The sequence below is a fragment of the Arvicola amphibius genome, chromosome 4 (assembly GCF_903992535.2).
Source record: "Arvicola amphibius chromosome 4, mArvAmp1.2, whole genome shotgun sequence".
Classification (NCBI taxonomy): Eukaryota; Metazoa; Chordata; class Mammalia; order Rodentia; family Cricetidae; genus Arvicola; species Arvicola amphibius.
This window is the reverse complement of record NC_052050.1, coordinates 71,014,860-71,042,640: the sequence shown is the minus strand read 5'-3', so window position 1 is coordinate 71,042,640 and position 27,781 is coordinate 71,014,860. Positions and strand designations below refer to the sequence as shown.

Sequence of the window (27,781 nt, the reverse complement as noted above, 5' to 3'; positions counted from 1 at the left end):
TCACCACAAGCAGCTGGGGAGAACCTGAACCCAGATCACCCCAGATCTACGGTTCCCGGCTCTATTTGTGTTTGGCTTTCAGTTTGTTCTGAAAGAACAATAGCCAATCTATAAAGGTTTCCCCCTCCCTTTCATAAAGAGTCCTGCCTGGTTAAAAATAAGTGCCTTTTTTGGGGCATAATCTCCAGAGAGCTTTGGTTTTCCTGAGGTTTTAATTTGCAAGTTGCCAAGGCTTTATAATAACTGTTAACAGATAAGAATGGCTTTGCTCCATCCCTTAAATAAACGGTCAAGGGTTTACTTGAATATGTCAGTTTCAAATGGAAAACAACAACAACAACAAAACTTTCTGCAAGAAAAAATGCCAAAAAGTGATTATTTATGAACGAACCAGTTTTTAAAAAAAATTATATGTAAGATGAAATCAAAATCTGATTTTTAAAGAAAACCCTTGATTTGTCAGCAGGATTTCTATTTTTGTCTAATTATGAAGTTAGCTTTCACACCTGACTAGGAAGGTAGCAATTTTATTTTTAAAAATTTCTTAATTTGTGATTTGTACTTGACCTCAGTGTGAACTGATTTCAACAGCAGTCTGTTATTTTAATTGTTTATGGTGGGGACTTTCAAATATGTTCAGAAATAGACAGCTTAGTTTCAGCGTCTGCAGCTTGGGACTCTGGCAGTCTTGTTTTACCCTGCATCTCCAGAGTGCATAAATTCTTCTCAAAGTGTGCGGAGCAGGTTCTAAAGCAGGACTCTAAATACCACTGGCGTAAAAGATAGGGGCTCCCTCATGCTTTAAAAAGCACTAATTCTTTCATAGCATCAAATGACCTGTCAGAATGCAAATTGTCTCATGTATTTTACTCAGGATGTTGAATAAATATTCATTCAAGGTGTGGAATTCAATATTCAAGGTGTCTCATATTTTATAGTTTCTGTAATCATTTGAAAGGAGAGCCAAGGTTATGTTGTGGTTACTGATTGATGTCTTTTTGATTCTCTTCCTCTGTTGACTTTTTGTTTTTGGTGTTTATTATCATTATTATTATTTTCTTTTTTCAGACATAATCTCACATTGTAGCCCAGGGTGACCTCAAATCCATGGCAATCCTCCTGTCTCAGCTTCCCATGTGCTAGAATAGCGATGTTTCTTTAATTTGTTGCTTTCTCTCTGCTTCTCTTTTGTTTTCCTTGTAGTTTACTGGTGGAAGCAGCTGGTGGTTTGGTGTACCTCCACGGTTGGAGTTCACTGATACCGTCTCTGTCGTATAATTCAGTGTTTCAGTTTCCTGAGAAGTAGGAGTTGAATCTAGATGACACTCACTCAAACTGAGGGTGGACTCAAGTCAGAGTTGCCTTCTCAGGTCAGCTGAACTCTCACTAGAGGTGTCCTGAGGTTCTGTGCTCGTCTCTGTTTCCTAGATGAGGGTAGTTGCATGGCACTGGGTGAGTGACTGGTCCACCACACACCTGGAAACCTGACCTTAACTTGTTCCACACTGCCTTCCACATTTATCCTTTTAGTTAGCTTTGCTTTTAATTGACATTGCTTGGACTGTATAATCGACCAAGCTTCAGAAATAGTCAGGTCCAGCTTTTGTCACTGGTGGGCTTCCCACACTAAATGAAAGGAGCGCTCGGTGCTGTTTAAAGGGAAAGCCCGAATAAGAAAACGTGCATGAGAAGCAGGTGCTTGAACTAGGTTTTGAAGGAGGACGAATGCTGGCTGGAGGAGCAGAAGGGACAGAGAGGTCAGCTCAGACAGATGGAGCTGCTGAGCAGAGGCCTGCAGGTGTGCAGTTGTCACCTCTCTGGTGTATCAGAACAGCCAGAGGGCTTGCAGTCTGCCCTTATGCTAAGGACTTCAATCAAGCTCTCAAAGTCACTATCAAAAGAATTCAAACAGGAGAAGGTTGGGATTATTGTATATTTCCAACAAATCTCTTTTTTAATTGTTTACTGTGAAACAATTATAGATCTACAAGAAGGTTGAAAATTCCACCCAGTTTTCACCATTGATTGTATCTTTACATAACTCCAGTATAGTACCTTAACAGGAAGCTGGCATTGCTACAGTGTGTGTGTGTGTGTGTGTGCACGCACAGTTTAGTGTCATTGTATCATGTGCAGATTCCTGAACCAGTACAGGATATGGAACCTTCTTAACATCTCCAAGGTCTCCTGTAGCCCCTTTGTAGGCTGCCTAACTCACCAGCTCCCACCCCTGGCAACTGAGATCTGTTCTATGTGTCTACAGTTTTGTCATTTGAAGAATCCCTATAGGCTTATGAGGTGACCTTCTGAGGTCACTTACTTTAGTAAATATAGCTGTCTTCCAGCATCCTTAGGGGGATTGGATCCAGAATTCCCAGATGAAGCCAGGCAGTGGTAGTGCACACCTTTATCCCAGCACTTGGGAGGCAGAGGCAGGTGGACTCTGTTTGAGGCCAACCTGGTCTACAGAGTACATTCCAGGACAGCCAGGACTATTTCACAGTGAAACCCTGTCTTGAAAAACAAAAACAAAAAAACCAACCAACCAAAACAAAACAAACAAGCAGACCAGAATTCCCAGTTGGATGCCACAGTCCATGGGTGTTCAAGTCTATAAAACAGTGTGGTATTTGTGCACCTTCTCCCATGTGTCTTCCACATCTCTACAGTACTTAATAAAGCAAATGCTCTGAGGTTATATTACATGGCTTGAGGGAAATGGCAAGAAAAATGAGCTCTACACCTTCAGTACAGTTACAATTTCCCCCAAATGTCACTTTTAATTTATGATGATTTTAATTGATACATGAAAATAAGAAATTACGCCTGTGAATGGTGTGCTGTGTGATTTTTTGGATACATGTAGTGTTTAAATTAGGTCAAATCACATCTAGATCATTGAGCATCTGTCTTTTGTGTCATAAAAACTTTCCAATGTCTTTTAGCTATATAAAGTATGCATATATTAATGTGATTTATAGTTAGTTATACTACTATCCAAGCACATAGAATTTCTTGTTCTACCTAACTGTACCTTAGTGAAGTTGATCTTACCAAATATTTTCTACCTACGGTTGGTTGAATTTCAGAAGTTCAGAATCCATGAATATGTGTAATACACTTGAGATCTACCTAATCAGTGTTCCTTTCAGTGCTGGCTAGTATTTCATGGTCTAGATATGCAGCCATGCATATTTGCACTCTTTCTAGTTTTGATCTGTGTCAAAGTTGCTCTGGGTATTTGTGGTCAGTTCTTATGTGGGCAGATAGCTCTCAGCTAAGGGGCCTGGTACCTGAAAACAGGGCTGGCAGGCAGAAAGCTGCCAGAGTCCTTAGGTGGCGCAGTGAACACCACGTCCTGTATTGAGTATATACTGTAATGCAAAACAGAAACTCAGAAGGGAGGCCCTGGTTCTTGAATATCAAATGGTTGTTTGTCTACCTAACTACAGTGCAGCATCAGGTCTTGAAATTGGCTGTGGGGATGTCATTTAGTGGTAGGGCGCTTGCCTAGTGCTCTGCCACTCAGTCCTCCAGCTCATTTCCCAGTATGGGGCAGTTTAAATTGCCATAAACTAGGTTTTTTTCCCATGAGAATTGTCATAAGCCAGTGAAGCTTTATGAGAAAAATGTAAAGAGCATGTTTTAAGACAGTGTGACTTAAGAATCTGCTTTTAGCCATAGCAACGGGGCCTTCGTCTTGGGCATCCTGAAGCTTAATGATTTAGAGGGTTAATTGAGTATGAATCACTTAGTCTTCTTCAGAGAAGAAGTGTGTTGGTGAGGGAAGCCCATTTTGCTCTTCTTGGTACTGACCAACCCTTGGACGCGTGGCTTTATGTCCTACATTAGTTAGAGACGTGCGATTGGTGTGCGAGGAGGAAGGAGGGTGCTGTGGTCAGACACACCTCAGTTCAGTTCTGGGTCACACTGAGAATTGGGCAGCTCCTTACTGTCTGGAAACCTCAGCTTCCCCCCTTTCTGTCAGGGTGGCAGTGCGCCTTGCACAGCTGCTGGGGAGAATTTGTGCGTGTGTCCCGCAGAGCCTGAGCTGTTTTCCTCACTCCAGTGTCATCCATTTGTCTCAGACTCACTCTTCCTGAAGGTGCATTTTGTAGCTTTTCATTTTCATTTAAAAATGTTTATTAGTTTTTTATATAAACATGTGCTTAAAACAGAACAGGAAGTTCTAATGAGAACATTCCTAATGTCCCATTTTTTTCTCTGTTCTTGCTGGTATAAAGTCTTGAAGTGTGTGTGTGTGTGTGTGTTTGTGTATACATGTGCATTATGTGCTTACGTGTGTATACGTGTTGTGTGTTTATACTCAGTGCACACAGATTGACGTTATGTGAACTCTAATTCAACTTGCTTTATTTCCTTTGTGTATCTTAGATATCTTTCCAAGCCAGTACACACAGTCCCTAGATTCTGTTTAATGACTTCATTGTACTTTATGTTTTGAATTGTTTATAGTCTTACTGGTTAGCTATGCTCTGTTCTTGTACAGATATCTTTGAGTATTGAATGCATACTCACCCCGTACATTTCTACACTTGTAGTTGCTGGGTTAGGATTTACATGCATGCACATCACTAGCTATACTTGTGTGATTTGCTACCTTAGAGTTCTTTCTCATCAGTATTTGTGTCTTTGTCCACAGTGTGAACAAACTTGAGGACAGGTCTTGCCTTTGTGATGCCTTCTTTCATGACAGTCTGCACTGTTCTGCTCACTCCTTGTTCTGTGTTCTTCTCCTACCCCACTCTGGAATGAACCCAGGGCCGTATGCCAGGCAAGCACTCTACCAGTGAGTTATCTGCCCGACTTGTGTCTCCCTACTTTGTGAGAAGCTCATGACCTGGGGAAAAGACACCTATAAAAACCTTTATAGCCCCAGCTCAGCATGCTGCCAAGACTGCGGGAGTGGCGTGGATGGCGCACTGTGTTGGACCCATGCTGGTGGCATGGCAGAGGCAGTACATCCGGGTTTGGATGTGTGGCTGATGTGGTTGCTTGAGGAATACTTGTACTTGCCCGCTTGCAAAATATTTTTCCTGAGCCCCAGTTTATGGACCTTTTATTTAAAATATCATTCCTACTAAATAGATCCATTAGTAGCTAACTTATTGTGTTTTCTCAAGTTGTCTTGTGTGTGTTGCAGGGGTGAAGTGGGGGGGGGGGTCTTTGTTTTGTTCTCATGCAGCCCAAGTGTAACGGGGGGAGTGGCTTTGAAAGGTTTGTTTTTAGGTGATTCCCCCCTCCTTACCTAACAAGAGTGTTTATCTTAATTTTAGAATGATTTAAAATCGTGGGATGAAATTATATTAATAATTACTGAGCCTAGTCTGATTAGCTCTAGTCCCCAAGTTCAAGGAAATTGTTCTTGTGTTGTACTAGTCCAGCTGTGAATGTGGGCAGCTGAAGAAGAGAGCTGCCAGAGAAGACTGAGATTTGTGCCAGTCACAGCATGGGCAGGTGGTCCAGAAACAGGGGGATGACTTTGCACCACAAGGTCACTCAGTAAACTGGCTGGTGGGCAGTTCAACTGTTTCCAGCATGTAACTTCCATTGCTTGTTTGACCTCAAGCCTTTGTTTACGCCTTTACTAGCTTATTTTCAAGTTCAAGGGAAATTCTAGGCATCATTGTGTTGAAGAGAAAATTCTCATTGCAGAAAACTCACCTGATGGATATTAAATATCAAATGGTGGAACATAAAGGTTGGGGCTTGGCAGAGCTGTAGAAATAATGATGCTGTAGAAAAAAATTGCTTATGAAATGTTTGCCTCTGTGACTTTGTTTCTGGCATCTTAAATTAAAAGACCAAAATAATAACTCACTAATTTTCCAGCTAATACCATCCAGCTTCTCACAGGGTGAGCATGGCAGTCACATCTCTCCCTTTGTAGTCACTGTCATGGAGTGTGTGACAGCAGCTTAGGGGAGAAAGGAGGTCTCATGGCTCATGGCTTACAAGATACAGACCACCCTCATGGAGTACACAGTGGTGGGGACCTGCTGCTGGGATTACTCAGACTCCACAAACCAGGGAGCAGTTTATTCTGGAAGCAGTGAGACCGTTACCCTCCATGCTGTCCTCCAGCAACTCACTTTGTCCAGCTAAGCCACACCTCTTAAAGGTTCTTTATCTTCCCCAAACAGCACCCCTTTCTGAGGACCAAGTGTTCAAACATGAGGCTATGGAGAACATTGTACACTCAAGCCAAACTGGGAATCAGCTTGCTGCCCAAACTAGAAGAAAACTACTTTCTGAAACCACTGTTTTATACCCATATTTGTGAATATACTTAGAGTGTAGATAATTATTTTACTGTGAGCTATAGCTGAGTTTGGGGTACAAGAATGAAGGCCACCTCTGGCATCACCTTCATGAAACAGGCCCATCTGTGGGGTGCACACCTCACACCAGTGTCTCGAATCCTCATAACAGCCTGTTGCTTTGGTATATAACTTTCACTTTGTGATACACTTAGATGACCAGTACTTGCTCTTTGCAGAATTCTAGAATCAATCATTCTGAAATAATGCCCCCGTCTGTAGCCAAGACTTCTAGACTTAAGCTGGTCCCACAATAAGGAAGTGGATGAGACACGTTCGTGACATAGTGGTTATACCATGGCTGGGAATAATGTGTACGTTCTTCTCTCTGAGGTGGGTCTTTCACCATCCCCACTGCCACGTGTTTTTCAGGTGAACTCACTGCCTTGTACACGCTAGCACTTGACTACTGAGCCCCATCCCCAACCCCAAGATAGTTTATTATAACACAGTCCTATAAAAGTGTGGCCTTTCTGCATCTCAGAATTCCTTTTCAGGGCTAGAGAGGTGGCTCAACCGTCAGGAGCATTGGCTGCTTTCCCAAAGGACCCAGGCTCCATTCCTAGCACCCATGTACCGACTTACAGCTGTCCATGCACATGCATGCAGACAAAGCACCCAGATACATAAATAAATTTTAGAAAAATTTTGTTTTAATTCTTTCTTTTGATGGTCTTACACCATCAAATAGATAAAATGTCTTTTTATGTATGTATTTATTTATTTATTTATTTTGGTATGTGTCTCTTGCTTACCTCTCAGTTCATTCTGTTTTCCTCTTCAGGCTCTGACGAAGGTCCAGCTCTTTGGAATACTGTATGACACTACATCATGAGTGACAGTAAAAGTGATGGTCAGTTTTACAGCGTGCAAGTGGCAGACTCAACTTTCACTGTCCTAAAACGTTACCAGCAATTGAAACCAATCGGCTCTGGAGCTCAAGGGATTGTTTGGTAAGTCTAGGTGTTCTAGTAGCATAGACTAAATCTTTAGTAAGAAGTAAAACTAAATCAGAGTTTAGAAGCACTGATTAAAACATACCCCCATTGCAGATTAGATTTTGAGCTAAACTAAATCAGTCCTTGCTGTAGTTATATGTAGTTATATTTGTAGGATACAGACTCGATTTTTCTTTTGCTTTGTTGTTGGTTTTATTTATTTATTTATTTATTGGTTTCTTTTTCTTTTTTTTCTTTTCATTTGCCCTGTCGTTATGATATCAGAATAATTGGTATAACAGTGAAGTGTAACAGGAATTTGGCGTTTTATTCATTTCTTCATCATGGCCACCTTCTCCCCCTCCTCCTTTTATTCCCAATCACTCCTATTCATTTCCAGGCGCCATCATTGCAGTGCCTTGCCATTCATTGGCAGGATGAGGCCAGGCAGTATCATTATCACACGATGGATTAACCAGGAAGGGCTGCTGTGTGAGGGGTTGGGCTGGCCGTCTTCTTTGGTGTCTCTCTTCAACTGTGTGTCCAGCCCAGGACATCAGAACCATTAGTCTGACCCTGAACCTTAGGCTCTTGCATGGTAAGACAGTCAGCTGCGGCGACGTCACTGGCCAGACAAAGGTAACGTTTCTCAGTGTTTTCTAGACTACCGTTATCAGCACCTCAAACTTTAGACCATAGTTTTCTGGACAAAGCTTTTTTTTTTTTTAACCCCCCACTGATTAACAAAACTATTTTTGTCTTTAAAAGAAATTGTGATAAGATAAAACATTTAATGTTTTCAGCTGGTAGGCAAAGAGGATTGAAAATGAAAGACCTCTCCTAAGCATTCTGGGAGGAGGAGGGCTTGGGTTGTCCTGTGAAGACGCTGGGCGTAGCGTCATCAGTGGGCTTCAGCTGATGCTGTCCTGCAGAGACTCTGATCAAGGAAGCTGGCTGTTTTCCTCAGTGTAGGCCACTGGAGGCCCGGGTGCTCAGAGACGGTGCTGCATGGAAGGAGTGCCAGCTGTGCTCACACAGCGGGGCCTTAACTTCCAAGTGATAGCAAGCGTTCGTGCAGACGGAATGTCCTTTATCTGAGCTGTTCAGAAATATTTCTGGGTTTAGATTTTTGTAACATTTTTCAATATTTGTATTTACTGGTGGGCATCTCTAATCTCAAAATCTGAAATCTGAAATGCTCCAAAATCCATCACTCTGAGCTCCATGGCCATGCTCAAAAGGCTTCTTCAATTCTGGAGCGCTGAGATTTTGAATTTACTCTGGAGACTGTCAAACCAGACTTAAACCCCTTGTGACAAGAAAGGTCTTAAAGTCAGTGGATGACTCAGGTAAGGGACGTGGTGATAGGAAGTTATGAGTGTTTACTTGATTTGTAAATAGACAGTAATTTGACAAGAGGATGGAAAAGGGGGGAACATGAATTATCTTGGGGGAGTTTGCTTTATAGGGTGGACAGAGCATACATATTAAATATGGGCTTCATTTATTCACTTGGCCTAGTATTGACTTGTTTTTGAAGGTTAAAAGTGAAGTGAATAGTATATATTATATAATCACATGGGTTCTGCCATGACTGTGTGTGTGGTGCAGTTGAGGATTAGCTCATTGACCTTTCTCTGTCCCATGGGTTTTAGGATAGAGCTGGATCTAAACCACCTGTTGGTCTCTTGGGATCTTATTACATTTAGCTAAAGCTTGATAACCTGAATCTCTGATACTTTTTGTATGGCCAGGATTGTGACTTAATCTCTATTTAAAATCTTCATAATAATGAACAAATCAATATTCATTAAACACCTCTTTAGAAATTCTTAATAAATTATATTCATCGCCATAGGATGATTGAGATGATTACATTCAAGAACTGTTTAGGGCTACATAGGAAGTTCAGTGGTAGACTGCTTGTCTAGTATATGGAAGTACCTGGGTTTCTTGCCAGCACCAAAATCATCTATTATATGCATTCACAATACATATGTACATATATTCACACAAGCACATATATGCATATGTGCACACATGTGTATACATACATGTATACGTATTTGTACATACACAGATACACCTATGCACACACATACTTACATGTACACACATACATGTATACATATATATACACCCATGTATACATATGTGCACATGTACATACACTTTGATTTTGTAACTAACTGACAATTCTTTTTGTTATTATTCTACTTGTACTTTAAAGCTGTCCATCAGTGAACCTTTGGGGATGCAATGGGCAGAATAATGCCTCCTCAAAGATAGCTACATCCTAACTCTGGAGTCCTGTGAATGGGTGACCTTACAGGACAAAAGGACCTTCGCAGACTTGATGAAATTAATGACCTTAACATTCAAGTCCTGAAAGCAGAAGGATTACTGTAAGTGGCAGATCAGGCTGGGCCACATAGTGAGTTCAAGACCATCCTGGGCTACAGAGTGAGACCCCATCTGAAAAACAAACAACAAATCAGTGATCTTGCAGTAGGAGTATTGGCCAGGGGGTCAGGGTGATGAGAAGTTGTTCTGACAAAGGGAGTTGGGAATGTCGTGGTCAGAGAAGGAAATGTGATCAGAGTGTGGAGTGCTGGGGGACAGGAATGCAGGAAGCTTCTGCAAGTTGGAAAAAGGAAGGAGAGTCTTCCCAGAGCATCCATGAGGATCATAGCTCAACTGACCTTAATGTTAGCCCCTTAGGACTAAATTTGGACTTCTGAAGTGTAAAATAAGAAGTTTGTGTTGTTTTAAATCAGTAACTGTGGCCATTCAGTAGCACAAGAGCAGCACTGGAAGCATATGTAGAAGAAGCGAGTGTAGTTTTACAGTTTTGAGAAATAAAATGTCTTAGCACTGCTCTGTGGTTTCTAAACCAGTCAGTGTTGTTAAACTAGACCGTTGTAAACACCTATGGTCAGATGTGCATGGGAACCACAGTGACCTGCAGAGTTAAGTGTAATAGCAGGAGCCAAGATAGAATATTCTGACCCTAATTTTACTTTTGCTTTTGTTTGCAGTGCCGTCAGGCTCATTCAGATGTGCTGGGCAAGCCTCTGTTGTTGAGCGGCATTCCAAGACCTACCCCCTTCTGTTCTGAATTGTCTTTGCTGTTGTTGGCTTATTTGATTTGTTTCTATGTTTTTGTTTCTTAGAAGAACTTATTAGGAAATAAGTTTTTAAATGTTACCATTTTAGAGCATAAATACCTATGAAGTTATTATACTGTTGACTCAAAATTTAGTATATACTTTTCCTTTCTCCTTCTAAAATCCTAAGTTGCTCAGCCCAAAATGTAAACCTTTGATTCTGTGACATGCTTACCCCTTTCCTTAAGTTTTTAATATTGGGTGTGGCAGTTCCTAGGAGTAACAGTTACAACCTTCATACAAAATAATGAGTATAGATAGATCTGCAGGCTTTCCTTCCTGCTTTCTGTAAGTGTGAACACTCATCTGTCTTTAAATGGTCTTATTTATCTCTATTAATATAAGCAAACCTTAAATAATGTCCAAAATAACATGTTTTTGATAAGGAGGTTCTTGGTGTGAAGCCCAGAATGACTGAGATAGGAGCCTTGGCTTCTGAACCCTGTGCAGATCCTCAGCTAAGGTTCTTTGGTTCTTTGTGACCTTGGATAGCCCACTATGTTTTTATGAGTTTTCCCATTTTCACCTTTGAAATGATGGCTTGAAACTTCTGACTTCAGATGGTAAATCAAAGAGCCAGACAAAAGAGAATGACAATAATCCATGAACAAAAAAATTGTGATAAATGTCTGCAACATTAAACTTAAGTTGGGGGTCTTGATCCAGACAACACTGCAGAGGAGGTGAGTAAGCATAGCACTGATTGTAACAAGAAAGGAAGCCTTTCTACCACAGACCACAGTGGGGAGGAGGCTAAACACATTTATGAAACAGATTCCAGTTTGCCACCAGCATTCCCATTCTGTCCTCCAGGGTTAGTGTTTTCCCCTAGAGAGCTAGTAAGCTCCTGAAGAACCAGTGTCACATCAGTCAAGCCTAGTATAGGAAGCTCAGTCTTTGGGCTGTTTCTTGGGATCGTTTAAATTCTAAAAGGGACTGCTACTACTGTCCTTGTGGCTAGAGAATAGGAATTAGATCCTGAGGCTTTCTTCTAACAGGGCCTCTGAGAGAAAACTTCCTCTGCTTTGTTTTGGGGCCATTAAAAGGCCACCCCCTAGAAGTAATGGGGTTAGCTTGAGTGAGGCACTGCCACTCAGCATCCAGACACATCCTTCACAGACATGAGTCTAAACTGTTAGTGCCCCACGTGCCCAGTAGAAGCAAATGTCAGTTCTGAAAGAGGATAGCGTTACTGGGATTTCAGAGTATTTCCACAGCAGCCTTACAAACGCAGGGTCTTCGCACAGTAAAAATGTCTAGACCTACAAGGAGATGAGATAGAAGGGTCAGGTCAGCAAGTGGTCCCAGCATCATTGGATCCAAAATTTAAATAGCTGGGGTAATGTGTTCAAGATGATAAAAGACAAGATGAAAACTTGAGTAGAACAAGAACTTCAAAAAAGAGAACTAAGTGGATTTTACAGAAGTGAAAGTGAAAGTCATGGTAACTGAATTACAGACTTAAAGAAGCCTACAGATATTAGACACAACTGAAGAGAGAATGGCTGGTATGGAAAATACACCAGCAGATAATACCCAGAGTAGGGATACAGAAGAGAGATGTGTTAGTTTTTATTGCTTCATAATTACTACAAGATTAATGGTTTAAAATAACTGAGCATGTATTATCTGATGGCCATTGTTCATCAGAGAATGCAGATTAAAATGTGCTGAAATACACTCAGCCCAGAAGGTAAAAAGCAAGTTATTCATGATACCAAGTATTGGTGAAGATATTCACATACAGCTTTCAGACATGGATTCTTGGCATACTGTTAATGGACATAGACATTGATGAAACCATTTTGGGAGACAGTCTGGCTTTACCTATTAAAATAGAATCTATGCATTCCCACTTGACTATGTGCATGTCAGAGATGCTTGCTTGGAGGAATGGAGCCACACACATGAATGTCAATGACAGTGAGTCTTATCATCACTTGAAAACTGAACATAACTAAAGTAGGAGTATGACAGCAATGACAGTGAATTATAGTACTCAGACTAGTGGGTGAGTCATAAACACAGTGCTGAGTGACGTCAGAGTCTTCTAAAAAAACAGGCAAAAATAAGCCATAGAGATGCATATAAGGGCACATATTGAGTTTGTGAAAGCAAGAAAATGATTGTCATAAAAGTCAGAAATTAGGCCAGACTTGGTGATACACACCTTTAATTCTAGCACTTGGGAGGCAGAAGCAGAGGATCTCTGAGTTCAAGACCAGAAAACCTGGTCTACACAGTGAGTTCCAGGACAGTCAGGACTATGTAGAGAGAACTTGTCTCAAAATACCAAAAAGTTAAATAAAAATAAGAAAGATAAAAGGAACTCAGAAGTTATTTTTGTCTTTGGTGGGCAAAAATTATAACAATTAGGAGGGGGTTGTTAAGGGGACTTTTGGGGGCACCAACGGAGCATGGCTCTCTGTGGTATGTCATTGAGCCGAGGAACAGAAAACAAAATGAAGCAAAGGAGTGACTGTCAGAGAAAAGCCTCCCTCACCAGCAGCCCCCAAAGCTGGAAAGCAGTGGCCTTAACGTTCTGAGAGAAAATTGGTTTTCAGCTTAAAAGACAGACTGTCAGCCAAAGATGAGGGCAGAGTAAGATCATTTATCTTCAGTTTACGTTGTCTGGGAACATTCTTTAAGGATAGACTTCAACAATTAAGACAACACGAGAACATGTATTACAAGAAGGCAGCTAAATACAAGAGGCCAGAAATGGAATTGCAGGGTAAGTTCTGTGAAGCAGGCTTTGAGATTCCTTCAAAGGATGGATCGATTTCCAAGCATAGATGTCTGAATGGTAGGGCATGGTACCAGTGACAGGCTTTGGGAGATGAGCTTTTCTTCTCTCAGATAAAAGATGTTTATTAGAAACTTGTGGAAGGAAGTATAGAAAGAGGCATGGTCCACATAAAAAAACAGAAGAGCAGGTTGTTCAAGCAGCTGATAAATAAGCTGGAAGGACAGAGAACCCATGTAGCAGACATTCTAATTTTGGGTGTGTAATTGGCAGCAAAGATTTTGTGATCTTTGGAAAATGAAGCATAGTCCCAGCTCTGCAACTAGTAGTATTTGCATATATATATGTGCTGTCCTGTTGGTTGTCTATGTTTATAGACAGTTGGGAGAAGCAACACAGAGGCTTAGCTTAGTTTAAAATAAAGATGCTAGCAAGCTTGAGTGTTTAAGACAAAGGTTTGGAGGAAGAGAGAGGAAGATAAAGAAATGGAAGAAAGCAGGATGGAGGGTAGTAGTAACCTTATGTTGTGGAGGAAGAGCAAGATAAGGTGTGTTAACCCCCATACAAAGAAAACCCTGAAATACCATTAGGACAAAGCTGGGAGGGATTGGAGGTGCCAAGTAAGTACCTAAACCCTCTGTTTCATACTAGGAAGTGTCTGTACCTTTTAGTTAAAGGTGAGCACAAGAACAGAAAACATGAATAGCTGAAGGTCATTGTTTCTAGAGCTAGAACAGGAGTGGAGAAGCCTGTCTCCAAGTGCTTAGAATTAGTCCATTTGACTCATTTTATACATCAAAAAAGGTTTAATTGGCCTAGGTATATATGTTTATTTAGGTTTCTATTGCTGTGATAGAACACCATGACCAAAGACAACATAAAAGAAGAAAGGGTTTATTCATCTTACAGCTGGCAGTTCATCATCCAGGGGAGTCGGGGCAGGAACCCAGAGGTGGGAACTGAAGCAGAGGACATGAGAGTGCTGCTTATTGGCTTGCTCCTCCTGGCTTCCTCAGTTTGTTTTCTGATACCACCACGATGGGCTGGGCCTCCCATATCAGTCATTAATTAAGAAAATGCCCCACAGGCGAGTCTATAGGGTGCATTTTCCAATTGAGAGTCCCTCTTCCAGAATGACTCTATGTCAAGCCAAACAAGCAAACAAACAAACAAAAACAAAACTGGCCAGTACTTACATACATGCATGCATGCACACATCTGTACATAGTGTTTCAAAATACATATACATCATAGAATAGCTAAATTCAGCTAATTTACATATACATGTCTCACATGTTTTCTGCAGTAAGAACACTTAACATCTACTCTCTTAGCAATTTTCAAGAATACAGTATAAATAGGGTATGATAGTGCATGCCTTTAATCTCAGTGCTCTGGAGGCAGGGGTAGGCGGATCTCTGAGTTCAAGGCCAGCATGCTTTACTTAGCAAGTTTCAGGACTACATTGAGAGACCTTGACTCAAAAGAAGAAAAAGAAAGTAAATAAAAACAGCAGTAAAAAAAAAAAGTAGTGTTATTACTAAAGACACCATGTTATTCTGTAGAACCCTTGAACTTAGTCATACCTCCTTTTTGTCTGAAAATTTAGACAAAACCTTTTGAGATCAGGAAGGTGAATCTAAGGAATACATACATACAAGCATACACATACAGACACATTAATGACTTCTCTCTCAATAGATTTTCTTCATCATCCTGTATTCATATGAATAGTAAATTTGCCTGTGAGCATGTGGGCTTACCTATGACTTGTATATATGCACACATATATAAATTTAACAAATGTAGTGGTTCTCCTTAGCCAGTTCTACCATGCACAGCTTTCAACTTAAAAACAGGTTGCATTGAGTTAAAGTTGTGCAGCAGAAAGTATTATTAGCAAAAAGGAGTAAAATTAAGCAGTATTACAAAGTAGAGAGAATAAACACAGAAGCAGGTCTCGCAGGTTGTTAGCAGCACTAAGCCCTGGCTGAGCCATCAGAAGGCCTCACACTGATGACATTGTATACTACTAGTTGAAACCTGAAAATGTGTCAACCTACCACTTTTTAAAACATCCAGTTTCTGGAGAAAACTAAATTCTGTGAAGGAATGTGAGAGCTGGAAACTGAAGCTTTAGGTTTTCTCTTACTATAAAAGGAGGCAGTGTTTCCTGCGGAATTTTATATATAGCAAGTGCTTTATATTGGTACTTTGTATCCTGGGAATTTACCGTGAGCTGAGACTTGGGCTTCTGTGTCTATTTAGATTTTTTGGCCTGAGAAAGCATAATCAGTCAAAACTTAGATTTATTAAATTCCTTCCATGAGCTCAACCACAGAATCTGCTCTGATATTCCAAAATATACTGGCATTTTCATCAGTGATAACAGGGAAGTTTTCAATTTCTTAATATGTTTAAACTGAAAATTTCATTCATTGACCTGTGTTACATACTTTGGATTAAGTTACCTGGTTCTTTGAACATGCTAATCTTAGCTACTTGAGAATTCAATATACAGAGAATTGCTGAATCCTTCTAGAACTGTAGCTGAAAGGCATGGTGCCTTTGGTTGAAGGGGGACTGTTAGTCTGTCCTGCCTGCCCAGCCACTTCATTTTCCATACGTACATAAAGCTTGACTGTGGGAAAACAGAAGCGTTTCTCCTTGTCTGTTATTTGCTTTGTAAGACAATGCATTGAATGTATATTCTCTGTTGTTATTTTCAAAGGCCATTTTAATAGAATGTTTATTATATTTCCTAATTGTAGTGCTGCTTTTGATACAGTTCTTGGAATAAATGTTGCTGTCAAGAAGTTAAGCCGTCCTTTCCAGAACCAAACGCACGCAAAGAGAGCTTATCGTGAACTCGTCCTCTTAAAGTGTGTCAATCATAAAAATGTAAGTTATAGGTGCCCCTTCTATGTGCTTTGATGTTAGCAGACTGATAGACTATAAACTCTAAGTTTAAATAAACCCTCTCTTCCGCAGGTTTGGTTACAGTGCATTTTTTTCTATATGTTTATGGGTGTGTGTGTCTATGTGTGTGAATATTTGCATGTGTGTAGGCACACCTGCATGTGCAGTTCTGCCGTGTGTATGGCTGATATCATGGGTCTTCATGAATCACTCTCCACCTAGTGTGCTCAGGTACAATGTCCCACTTGAACCTAGAGCTTGCCAGTTGGGTGATATAGCTAGCCAGCTTGCTCCAGGGCTCCATCTTCTGAGCTCTGAGATTACAGTACAGTGGGCCACCATTCCCATTGATGTTATGTGGGTGCTGGAAGTCTGAACTCAGTCTTAACTGAGAGCCATCTCATGAGCTCCAACTAGTTTTTATTTCATCGAAAATTTGATTTTTCATGGTTGTGGCTCTATTTTTCTTTGAAACTGTTTGGTGTCTTTTAAATTTATTTTTTGGTGGTTTATGCATCAAAGTTATTAACCTTTTTCATTCTTGGATTTTGCTGTGTAGCCCAGGGCAGCCTAGCACTCTGTAACTAGACTCAAACTCACATATTCTTCAAATGAAAAAAATGGGATGGAAATAGTTAAAGCTAGACATGGGTGGCATGTCTTCTAAAATTACATGTGACATGCCACCCATGCCCAACTTCAACTATTCTCCCCATTTTAACATTTAACTTCATATGTTGCTTTAGTCATGCTAATTTTTTTGTTGTTGAGTTTTGTTTTGTTTCTATGTAGTTAAATATCCTAGGTTTCCTGCCATGCTTAGAAAAGATTTTATTATACCTGAACAATAGAAATGTTTGCTCATATTCTTTGGTTTATACTTTAGTGTTTTAGACTTTGTTCCAGTTTGTTTTCCAAGACTGAAAGGTGGATTCAGCTTTCTTTCCCTTCCCACAGCGTATGTAAGAGTAATTCACCTTGCTCTAGTTCATGTGAAATGACTGCGGGTGTGTGCTTGAGACGTGCTTTGCAAGCACAGAGCTTGCGATAAGGAGTGTTAGCCCTCTCAAGGGAACATAAGGCCATGGAGCCTCATCTTCTTGACCATAAAGTACAAGCTCAGCATTCATATTTAAAAACTTGCAGAAAGTTGTATATAGAATTTAACTTTCCAGAGTTATCATAGTACTTTATTTTAGTGTGTTTCCAACCATTATTTTTACTCTTTTATATACATGTAAATTCCATAGTAATGATTAAGTTACTGGGGACATGAATGATTCTATTAAAGCACATCTTTCAATAGATGGTTAAGTTTTCCAATGCTTTCTACTAGAATGCTGTGGTTATCGCCATAGTAATGATAAATATTGAGTTCTGCCATTACTTTTCCATCTTTTAATACATTTCAGTATTCAACCTAATTTTGTAATCTATCTGACATATTAAAGTATAATGAATTTTCTCTTTGCAGATAATTAGCTTGTTAAATGTGTTTACACCACAAAAAACTCTAGAAGAATTTCAAGATGTGTAAGTATCTTTTGCATCAGATTGAAAATTTAGAAAGTTAGTGATTTTTATGCTTGTGAAACAGACCATTTGCAAGCTCAAGACCCTAGGATACTGCCCGTGAGACTCAGTCCAAGTCTAAGGGCCACAGAGTCAGGAGGCACTGGTGTGTCAGTGGTATAGCTTTTAGCCTGAGGCTGAAAGCCTGAGAACCTGGGGAGTCCCTAGCATTTTCATTTTGATATAAGCCCTAGCATTTTGATTCCAAAACAATGGGAAAAGTCTGTCTCAGTTCTCAGAGAAGGGATTCCTCTGTTTTCTAGATTTGATCTTCCTGGCTCTTGCTCAGTTGGCTAGTGTTCATACATACTGAGCACTATGCTTCCTTACTTAGTGCATTCAAACTCACAAGATAGTTACTGCTCCAAACACCCTCCAAGACACACCTCATATAAGGCTTTACCACTGCAGTCTTCCTTGACCTTCTATAATTCACCATCGCGAGGTAGATGGAGCAAAGAGTGCGCAGGGTAGATGGAGGAAAGACTGCGGTGAGGTGGTGGCATTAGGAGAAAGGCTTAGGGGAGGTGAGGGGTTTGTCCTACAGATACTGGGATGACATGTAATTGAGAATGAAGGAGCAGCAATGGAGCATGGCTGGTATCTGCTGCTACCAACAAGAGGCCTGTGTGGCTGGAGTGGGGAAGCACACAGGGCAGAGAGGGTGGGCTTAGAAGTGGCATGCAGATAGGAAAGGAGTCAGAATGACATTTCCAGCAGAGCAGTGATCTCACCTGACATGTTTTAAAAGAGCAATTTTTGGGGTGGGGAGGAGCTGAGAATCCACTGTGAGAGGGAGGAACAAAAAGCCTAGTTAGTATGGGGAGGCATCACAGCAATTCATGTGAGAGGTTCAAGTGGGTAACAGAGTGAAGGCATGAGATTGAACACAAAAGCTATTTGAAGGTGAGGCATAGGATCTGCTGACAGCTAAATGTGAGAGGATTGGAAAGCCACACACGAAGGCTCGCAGCTGAGGTGAGGAGAGCTGTAAGAGGACTAGACGGGGCGGTGAGCAGGTGGAATCAGGAGTATAGTTTTAGACATGGACTCAAAGATGTCTGTTGCCTATTCACGTGGAATGGTGAAGTGGGTAGGTGGGAAAGTTCCTGGGTTCAGAAGAGAGGCCTAGATTTAAAGGCATCAAGGAATCTGTAAGTGGTCCTTACAGGCATGGCAGACTGGGTATCACCAAGAAAAAGTGTTGTGAGAGGAGATCCAGCATCTTATTACAGCCACCTCACAGGAAGAAGTAGTTGGTTGCAGAAACATTAACCTTGGGGGTCTCTGCAAATGTAGAAGCCATCAGTTTTAGCAGAGAATTGGCATAGGCCACGTCAGAATGGCATGACACACAGTGGGAGGAGAATTAGAGATGATGTGTCTAAGCACCTCTTTGGTCAGGGCTATGCTTTCACAGTGAGCCAAAAACATGTGCTGACTGCGGACCGTGAGCATGAAAGCTTTCTGTTTATTGTTGTATGTTCAGTCTTGAAGAATACATTTCAGCCAGGTGATGGTGGAGAATACCTTTGATCCCAGCACTTGGGTGGCAGTTCGAGGGCAGCCTGTCTACACAGTGAGTTTCCAGGACAGCCAGGGCTACACAGAGAAACTCTGTCTCCAAACAAACAAACAAACAAAATTCATTTTTTGATGAGTCCAGATACATAAAGAACCTGAGCAGAAAGTTCAGAGTTCCCATTTACCCCTATGTAGTAGAATTTCACATCAGCAGCCCTACCAGAATCATGTGTTGTTAAAGATCAAGGAATCTCTAGCAGCACAATGTAGATAATGGAAGGATGATCAAATAGAAGATAGGTAGGTAAGTGGATGGATAGACAGACAGGTAGATAAAAAAGAAAAGTAGAAAAGTTTGTATAAGATTGTTTCTGTGATATAAAAATTGTTTCATTTATAATTTCAAAGACATTGGGTAAGTTAGCTGTTTGTGTGTTCATTGGGAAATTTTACAAAGCGAAACACCTTGTGTTTTTACTTCTGCTGTGTAGTAATTATATCCCATTACTACTGTCTCAAAATAATTGCGGTCTAACAATCATGAAGGGATTTAAAAATATTAATGAATATGGTTGATCTCTTTTGAATATTCAGGTACTTGGTTATGGAATTAATGGATGCTAACTTATGTCAGGTTATTCATATGGAACTGGATCACGAAAGAATGTCATACCTTCTCTACCAGATGCTCTGTGGCATTAAGCATCTACATTCAGCGGGTATAATTCACAGAGTAAGTAAGCACATAATAACTTCATTTTAAAAATAATCACCATTTGTTGTCACAGTCATCTAATTAACAAAAGAACTTGATATTTTTGTGTGAGAGTGTGTGTGGGGTATATGTGCACATGTGTGAGTACACACTTATTTACTTGTGTTTAGAGGCCAGAGTAGGATATCAGGTATTCAGTCTTGGCCTTATTTCTTGGAGGGAGGCTGGTGGCCAGCAAGTCCAGGGATTCTCCTGATTCCACTTCTCCCAGTCCCACAGTTCTGGACTTACATTACATCTATAATAACATTGAGCCTTTTATGGGGGCACTCGGGGTTTGAACTCAGTCTTACCCATCAATGCATCTCCCCATTCCTAAGAACTTTTTTTCTTAAATTTGGTACTTTGAAAATGCAAGTTAAGCTATGGAACACACTGTTTAAAACACTGCTCAGACCAACCCTGTTTTGCCCAAGCCCCGTATACTTCAGCCACTGTAGACAGAGATGGGAGCCACCCTATCACAGAGCGAATTCGGTTTCTGTTTAACTTTTCCCTTGTGATAACTTAAAACTTAGAGAAAAACTACAAGAATAGGAAAGGACTCCAAAAACCAATGACCCTATGTTAAACTATTGTTAATATTCTTGCCATATTTGAAACTTCCTTTTTAATGAGCAAGAAAATTAGATTTGGGCAGGAGAAAGCCAATGGCCAAGGAACATTAATGGTGTTGTTACTGTCAAGACTTGAAATGTAAAGGCCGGAGAGATAATGTGGTTGATACTCTGAGCTGCTTTTATAAGTTTTTTTTTTTTTTTTAAATTTGTACTGCTGTATGGTAGAATTTTAAAAATACCTGGTACTAGAGACCTGGCTCAGGTTAAGAGGACTTGCTGCCGTTCCAGAGAACTTAAGTTTGGTTCCCAGAACCCAGGTCAGACAGACAGTTAGCAACTGTCTGCTCTAGAGGATCTGAGACTCATTTTTGGCCTCCAGGGCTCCTGCACACGTGTGTACAGACTCCCCATGTGCATGTATCACTAAAAATAATTTTAAAATATACTCGACATGTTGCATGAGACAAGGAGCAGAGACCATAGCTGGGATTTTACTGGGAAAATCACAGCTTTCTCTTAACTGCTTCTAAGCTTCTTTTGCATAGACTGCCTCCAGACTTTTTGTTCCAACAGTAGGAAGTCCTCTTCTGCAGGGAAACCACGATGAGATACAGAAACAGAGCACTGGGCAGAATTCTTTCTGATCAGTTAGGCACCAAGAAATGTTGGGTCTAGCACAGGCCACTGAACAGAAGCCTCCCAGGGTGTATCCCCATGCCTGTCCTCCACCTGGGAAGGCAGAGACCTGAGCCTCCTTGCATACTATGTCCAAAGGCCTATGTTGGGGTCAGCATTTCATGCCCTTGTGCACGTCATGTCCACAACCAAGTTGTTATTCAAAGAGTAGCTTTTGCTGCCACCAAGTGGTCGTTCCAAGTGATAGACATTATGATGTCAAAGTTCACTTTTAAAATAGTAACTAAAACATTTCCGGTGAACCGTTCTATTTCTAGAAAATTCCCCCAGACCACTAAATAACTGAAGGCATCCTTTTCAGTTTTATTTAAGATACTGAATTTTCCACCAACAATGTGATGCTTATAAAGTACAATCCTGTTTTCTTCTCTTGTACAGAAGCCATTTTTCAAAAAAGGTATATTCATTTTATTTTATATGTCTGGATATTTTGTACCACATGCATGAATGGAGGCCATGAAAAGGCACCAGGTCTCCTGGAACTAGAGTTATAAATGGTTATGAGCTGCCGTGTGTCAGGTACCAAAGCATGGTCCTCTGGAAGAGCAGTAAGTGCTTTTAATCACTGAGCCATCTCTCCATCCACCCACCTCCCAGAGGTATTCTTAATGTCTCTTAAATATATTGCCTCTGTGTGGTGCTGAGGATGGAACCTAGGATCCTGTTCAAATGAGGCATAGACTGAACTATGTCTTCAGCCCTCTAAATACACCTTTAATGAAATGTATGCTTTATGATAATTTCCCAGATTTACAAGCTGTATTAATTTTTGGAGGGGAAATGTTTTCCCTTACTTGTTTCTGCCCCTGAAATCAGAGGTAAGGGCAGGAAGAATATCCCCAGTTCCTGGAGATTTCATGAGACTGTGACATGTGCTTACCTTTTCATGGAATATTTGGTCCTTTAACTGAGGGACAGCATTCCTGCCTACAAGCAGGTGAAACAGGGTCCAAAGAAGTATAGATTTTTGCTTAGCACAGTGTTTGGAGCCCATGACGACCCGAGAAAATGTTCTATGGTCACCTTGTTCCCTGCCCAACACCTCCACCATATCTTACCAGTTCCTTCTGGATCCCTTGTACACTCCTGCCTCATATACTCACTTCTGTGTCTACTTGGGAAAGGTATGAGCTGCCATTGAGGAGATATTTCAGATATACAGGTATGTTGACGTACAGCACTGAAACCAGTGTTGATTTTAAACGCACAGGTTCATTAAACTGGATGACAGGCCTCTGGGTGAGGAGCCCAAGTTAGCTTTAGAGTGCCAGCTGTCCAGTATAAGCAGTGCTGGCCCCCTTCCTCTAAACAGCATCTCACACGGAGATACATACCTTCAGTTTTGTTGTTAGATTGATTTGTCACACACCTGTAATGCCAGAACTCAAGTGTTAAGACAGGCGAGTCATAAGTTCAGGGACAGCTTAAGCCATATAGCAAGACTCTGTCTTGAAGAAACAAAAACGGTTTCACAATAAACAGAAACTTTACTTACTGAAAGTCTTTAGAGTGACACATGGCGAAAGGTGAAGTTTTGTCCCTCACCCTTACCACTCTTACTTTATAATGCACCAACTTTGGAAAAATGAAAGCCTCTGCCAGCCCTGCAGCCCCCTGGAGATGGCCCACAGTCGCAGCCTGCGCCTCCTTTCAGCTTTCTACAGATGCTTCTCTATCCACCTGCACCAGTGCAGGCCTACCTGCACACACGTCCATCATTGGCTGAGCGTTTTCAAAGTCGGAATCCTGACAGAATAGTGTAACTTGCTGACCAAATTGGCTGGTTTGCATTTGTACTTTCATCAAAGATCAAATAGTTATATAAAAATTCATGAAAACTGGATCCCCCTCTTCTCCTTGCTTCTATTTCCATCTTCCTTTAGAAGTGTTTCAGATTTGTTTTGTTTAGTTTTGTTTTGGATGTGGTGCCAGAGATGGAACTGGAACCTTATGCATGCTAAGCAAGCTCTTCACCGCTGAACTATTTAACCAGCCCGCGTTTTAGTTTTTTTTCTGAATTCCATATTCAACAAATTCATTTTCATATCTCAGTGTGTTTAGATCTTGCTGGCCCTTTTCAGTTTGGGACATAAGATAGTGATGTAGTCCTCGTCCACAAACCCAGCCCTCATCCCTGTAACTGTTTCTTCCCCTGCCCTTCCACTTTAGTTAGAATTTGACTCTGTTTGAGTCCGTGGTATTTTATATCCTCGTAATCATATGAAAGTTTTTCAAAGCTGAGCTTTATATAATACTTTGATTATATTTCTTTCTCGTTCAGTATTTTGTTCCTGGAGTTAAATAGTTATCCTCTATTTGTCCAAGTTGTGTGTTTGCTTGTTTTAAGGGGGTTAGGACTATATGTTATATGTGTCCTCGTGTTATTCATGTTCATGTGTTTGGGGATGTGTGTCTGTCTGTCTGTAGAGGCTCAGAGGTCCACCTGAGGTATAGTTCCTCAGGAACTGCCTGTCTTGTTTTTTGAGTCTCACTAGGATGAGCCCCAGAGATCTGGCTCTTTACTTCCCAGTGCTGGATTACAAATATTCACTGTCATTTCAGATTTTTTTTTTTTTTTTTTTTGGTTTTTCGAGACAGGGTTTCTCTGCAGCTTTAGAGCCTGTCCTGGAACTAGCTCTTGTAGACCAGGCTGGTCTCGAACTCATAGAGATCCGCCTGCCTCTGCCTCCCGAGTGCTGGGATTAAAGGCGTGCGCCCCCACTGCCTGGCTGTCATTTCAGATTTTTTTTTCTTTTTTTCTTTGGTTTTTCAAGACAGGGTTTCTCTGCAGCTTTGTTAGAGCCTGTCCTGGACCTAGCTCTTGTAGACCAGGCTGGCCTCGAACTCACAGAGATCCGCCTGCCTCTGCCTTCATTTCAGATTTTTATGTGGTGCTGTGGATCAAACTCAGAACCTCATGCTTGCGCAACGAGCACTTTGCCAGCTGAGCCACCTCACCAGCCTGAGACTATGTGTTCTTATTACTCTTAGAACCCTGCATTTTCTACCACATTGTGAACACACTGACTGTGCATCTCAGTCAGTGCTGGATTTTCAGGCTTGCTTCCTTCTGGACTACTGCCCAAATACCTAATGCAGGGGTGCCCCTGAGTCTCCCCTAACACTTTTTTCCACTTCCCTCCCATGTTGGATTCCATACTTCCTGACCCTCATTCTCTCCTGCTCTTGTTACTCCCTTCTTTGGGTGGACTGTGTCTTCCAATAACTGCTTTAAATTCTATGTGGGGAACCATCAAGATGATTCAGTGAGTAAAGGTACCTTCCATCAACCTGATGACCCAGGTTCAGTCTCCAGAGACACACATGGTAGAAGGGGAGAACTGACTCCTGTAAATTAACCTCTGATTTCCGCATGTGTGCCATAACATGTATGCGCTCTCTCTCTCTCTCTCTCTCTCTCTCTCTCTCTCTCTCTCTCTCTCTTTCTCACACACACACACACACACACACACACACACGCACACACACACAAAGTATGCAGGAGGGAAAGTGAGGCCGCAGATTTTTTTTTGTCAGAGGTTAATAGTGTGGGTAAGATGTGAGTTCTTACACATCAGTCACCTGCAGTAGTGGACATGGTACCCACAGTGAGGTATTGTGAGCATCTCCGGAGCTTTCTCATGCTCTTTTTACTGCTTCTTTGTAAGTGTCCTGCATTCATCTTTGGAAACTTTAAGACAGTTTTTTGTACTCTTTCTCAGTGTGGACCTTTCCTTACTAACTGCACCGAGCATGTGGCTCTTCAGTCTGGGAAGCACATGCTGTCGACATCTGAGAAATCTGAGTTTCTTCAGTCTTTACTTATTCTTTCTCAGAAACATTTTAGCCAGCACATCTCTGTTAACATCTTTAAGTTCCTTTCAGTGGTGCTTGTGCTTGTTGCCTGTGTGCTCTGTCATCTGAGTGTAAGAATTTTGAAGTATTTTATTATTCAGTGCATTGATTTTCCTCTTTTCTGAGTTCCCTTTTAATTTGTTTAGTCCTGTACAAAGCTTTACACAGATGTCTGCATATCTTTGCCTCTAATAACAAGCAACCTGGACATTGGTTCTTTGACCTGTGACGTAAGAGCTACAAATAAGGGGAAAGCCAGATAGATACCTGAAGCTACCTCATTAGCACACAGCTCAAGAGAATCACTGCACCCTGTGAGTGTTGAGACAGATAGACGTTATTAATACCACCATTAAATGTAGTGTGGAGCTGCGGGCCGCGTTCCCGCCGTCCAGCTCCCAGCCACCGGCTAGCTTATGCCCCAAAATAACGACACACAAATTGTATTCTTTTAAATACTGCCTGGCCCATTATTTTCAGCCTCTTACTCACATCTTGACTAACCCATATCTAATAATCTGTGTAGCACCACAAAGTGGTGCCTTACCAGGTAGATTCTAGCGTATGTCCATCTTGGGCTGGAGCTTCATCGCGTCTGGCCTCTCTCTGAGGAGAGACACGGCAGTCTGCCTAACTTAGGAGAGGCGTGGCATCTTACTGATCCTTCTACCTCACTTCCTCTTCCTGTTCTGTCTACTCCACCCACCTAAGGGGCGGTCTATCAAATGGGCCAGGCAGTTTCTTTATTAGCCAATGAAATCAACTCAAACAGAAGACTCTCCCACATCATTTCCCCTTTTTCTGTTTAAACAATAAAAGAAAGGCTTTAACTTTAACATAGTAAAATTACATATAACAAAATAGTTATCAAGTAAGAATTAGTTACAATATTATATCCATTTTATCTTTTATCATAACAAAGGAAAACTTTATCTATCCATTCTTCAACTCCATCAAAGACTCCAGAAGGATATAATATTACCTAAGTAAATAAGAAATAAGCAACTTACAAAACTCTAGAAATGACAGAGACATCTCGCTGCCTGGACAGTCACCCAAAGTTCCTTTGTACTGTTGGGGCATCCATCTTCAGCCTTCAGGCCCATAGTATCCAGAGACGTTATTTCCATGAAGCAGGAAATTTCAAAGGCAGTTCAGTCAGTATCTACTGTGTCCTGCAGAATGTCTCACAGACTCTTTCATGAGTCGGGAACCCCAAAGAATCATCTCACATTTAGGCAAGTTCAGCAGTCCTCTCTGTGGGTTCTCTGTGTCCAGTTTATGCAACAGTCCAAGCAAGAGCAGTTTCTTGCCCAATGGCTATCAAACTCCATAAGGAGCCTCTTTGATGCCCATCATCTTCTTGAAATAGATGGTGCTGCCAGGAGCAGGCAAGTCTCATTGTCATGAAAAGCCCTAAGTTATTAAAACATTTAAGTGGAATATTCTGTAGTCTTTGAAAGATATTAGGAATGCCTATCTAACTAAAATATATCTCTATATATCTAGAAAATCTAACTAACATGACTATAAGCTTTACTATTATTGACTATCCATTAACAACCTATATACATTACATTTTTAAAATGAACTACACAATCACAATACCTTAATCAGTATCAGAAATACATATACATAAAACAAAATTGACCTTAAATTTAAATCACTAAAGCAAAATCCATATCAATGTAAATTATTCATATCTATATCATATCCCCCTTTAAATGTAAAAGAACACTTATAAACAATATTTGGGAATATGGGCGCAGTTATTTCTCTCCAAACTGCTTCATGCTGAATGGGGGCGCTGTTAATCAGATTTTTCATGGTGTAACCTGTGTGCCAGGTTCATCTCAGTCATCAGTTGGGTGAAGTAATTTTCTGAAGGTGTTCACAGCAACCTTTCAGGAGGGCGTGGTCTATCATACCATATTGGGATAGAAGCAATCCATAGGGTCTCATTTTCTGTAAAAATAAAATAATCTCTTTTCCAAAGTATCATATCCTTAGATCCAAATTCTGAAGTCAAAGTATTTTCAAAATATCTATCTTGGATTAGTTCAGCAGCATTTATAAACAAATATCTTTTAGCAGCTGTTGCTCCTTCCTCAGCATTCAAACAATTCAAAGAGAGCATAATAGCATACAGTATCAAGGTTCTCCGTGTATTTTCCATCTTTGTGCAGTTTTGTTTTAACCTCTATTTCGTTTATTTTTACTTTTACTTTTTGAGACAGGTTCTCTGTATATCTTTGTCCTGGAATAACTCTGTAGACCAGGCTGTCCTTGAACTCTCAGAGATCCACTTGCCTCTGCTTCCCAAGTGCTGGGATTAAAGGCGTATGCTACCACACCTTGAACTCACAGAGATCTGTCTGTCTCTGCCTCCCAGGCATTGGGATTAAAGGTGTGTGCTGCCATACCTTGAAGTCACAGAGGTCAATCTACCTCTGCCTCCCAAGTGTTGGAATTAAAGGTGTGTACCACCACAACAAACTACTTCCTTTTTTTTTTTTACTTTTAAGAACTTTAACCTTTAGCCTGCATATATTTTTAACACAGTGTAAACCATTTAGACATTTTCTTCAACTTTGAATTTTTCTTTTACTGTATATCTCTCTTTCTGACTACATGAGTCTTTACTTTACCAAACAATATCAGTAGGACTAAAGCCGTGACTTTGGCGGC

At 40.9% G+C, this 27,781-nt stretch overlaps 1 protein-coding gene across 1 annotated transcript in view; it reads left to right on the top strand.

Annotated features, from left to right (window-relative positions):
• The window catches only part of Mapk9 (mitogen-activated protein kinase 9), a 44,770-nt gene that overhangs the window by 2,023 nt on the left and 14,966 nt on the right, over positions 1-27,781 (top strand). The window contains 4 exon segments of the mRNA XM_042054834.1: positions 7,126-7,294; positions 15,964-16,093; positions 17,586-17,644; positions 19,802-19,940. Of these exon segments, the coding sequence (XP_041910768.1) occupies positions 7,173-7,294; positions 15,964-16,093; positions 17,586-17,644; positions 19,802-19,940 (450 nt within the window). The 5' untranslated portion in view covers positions 7,126-7,172.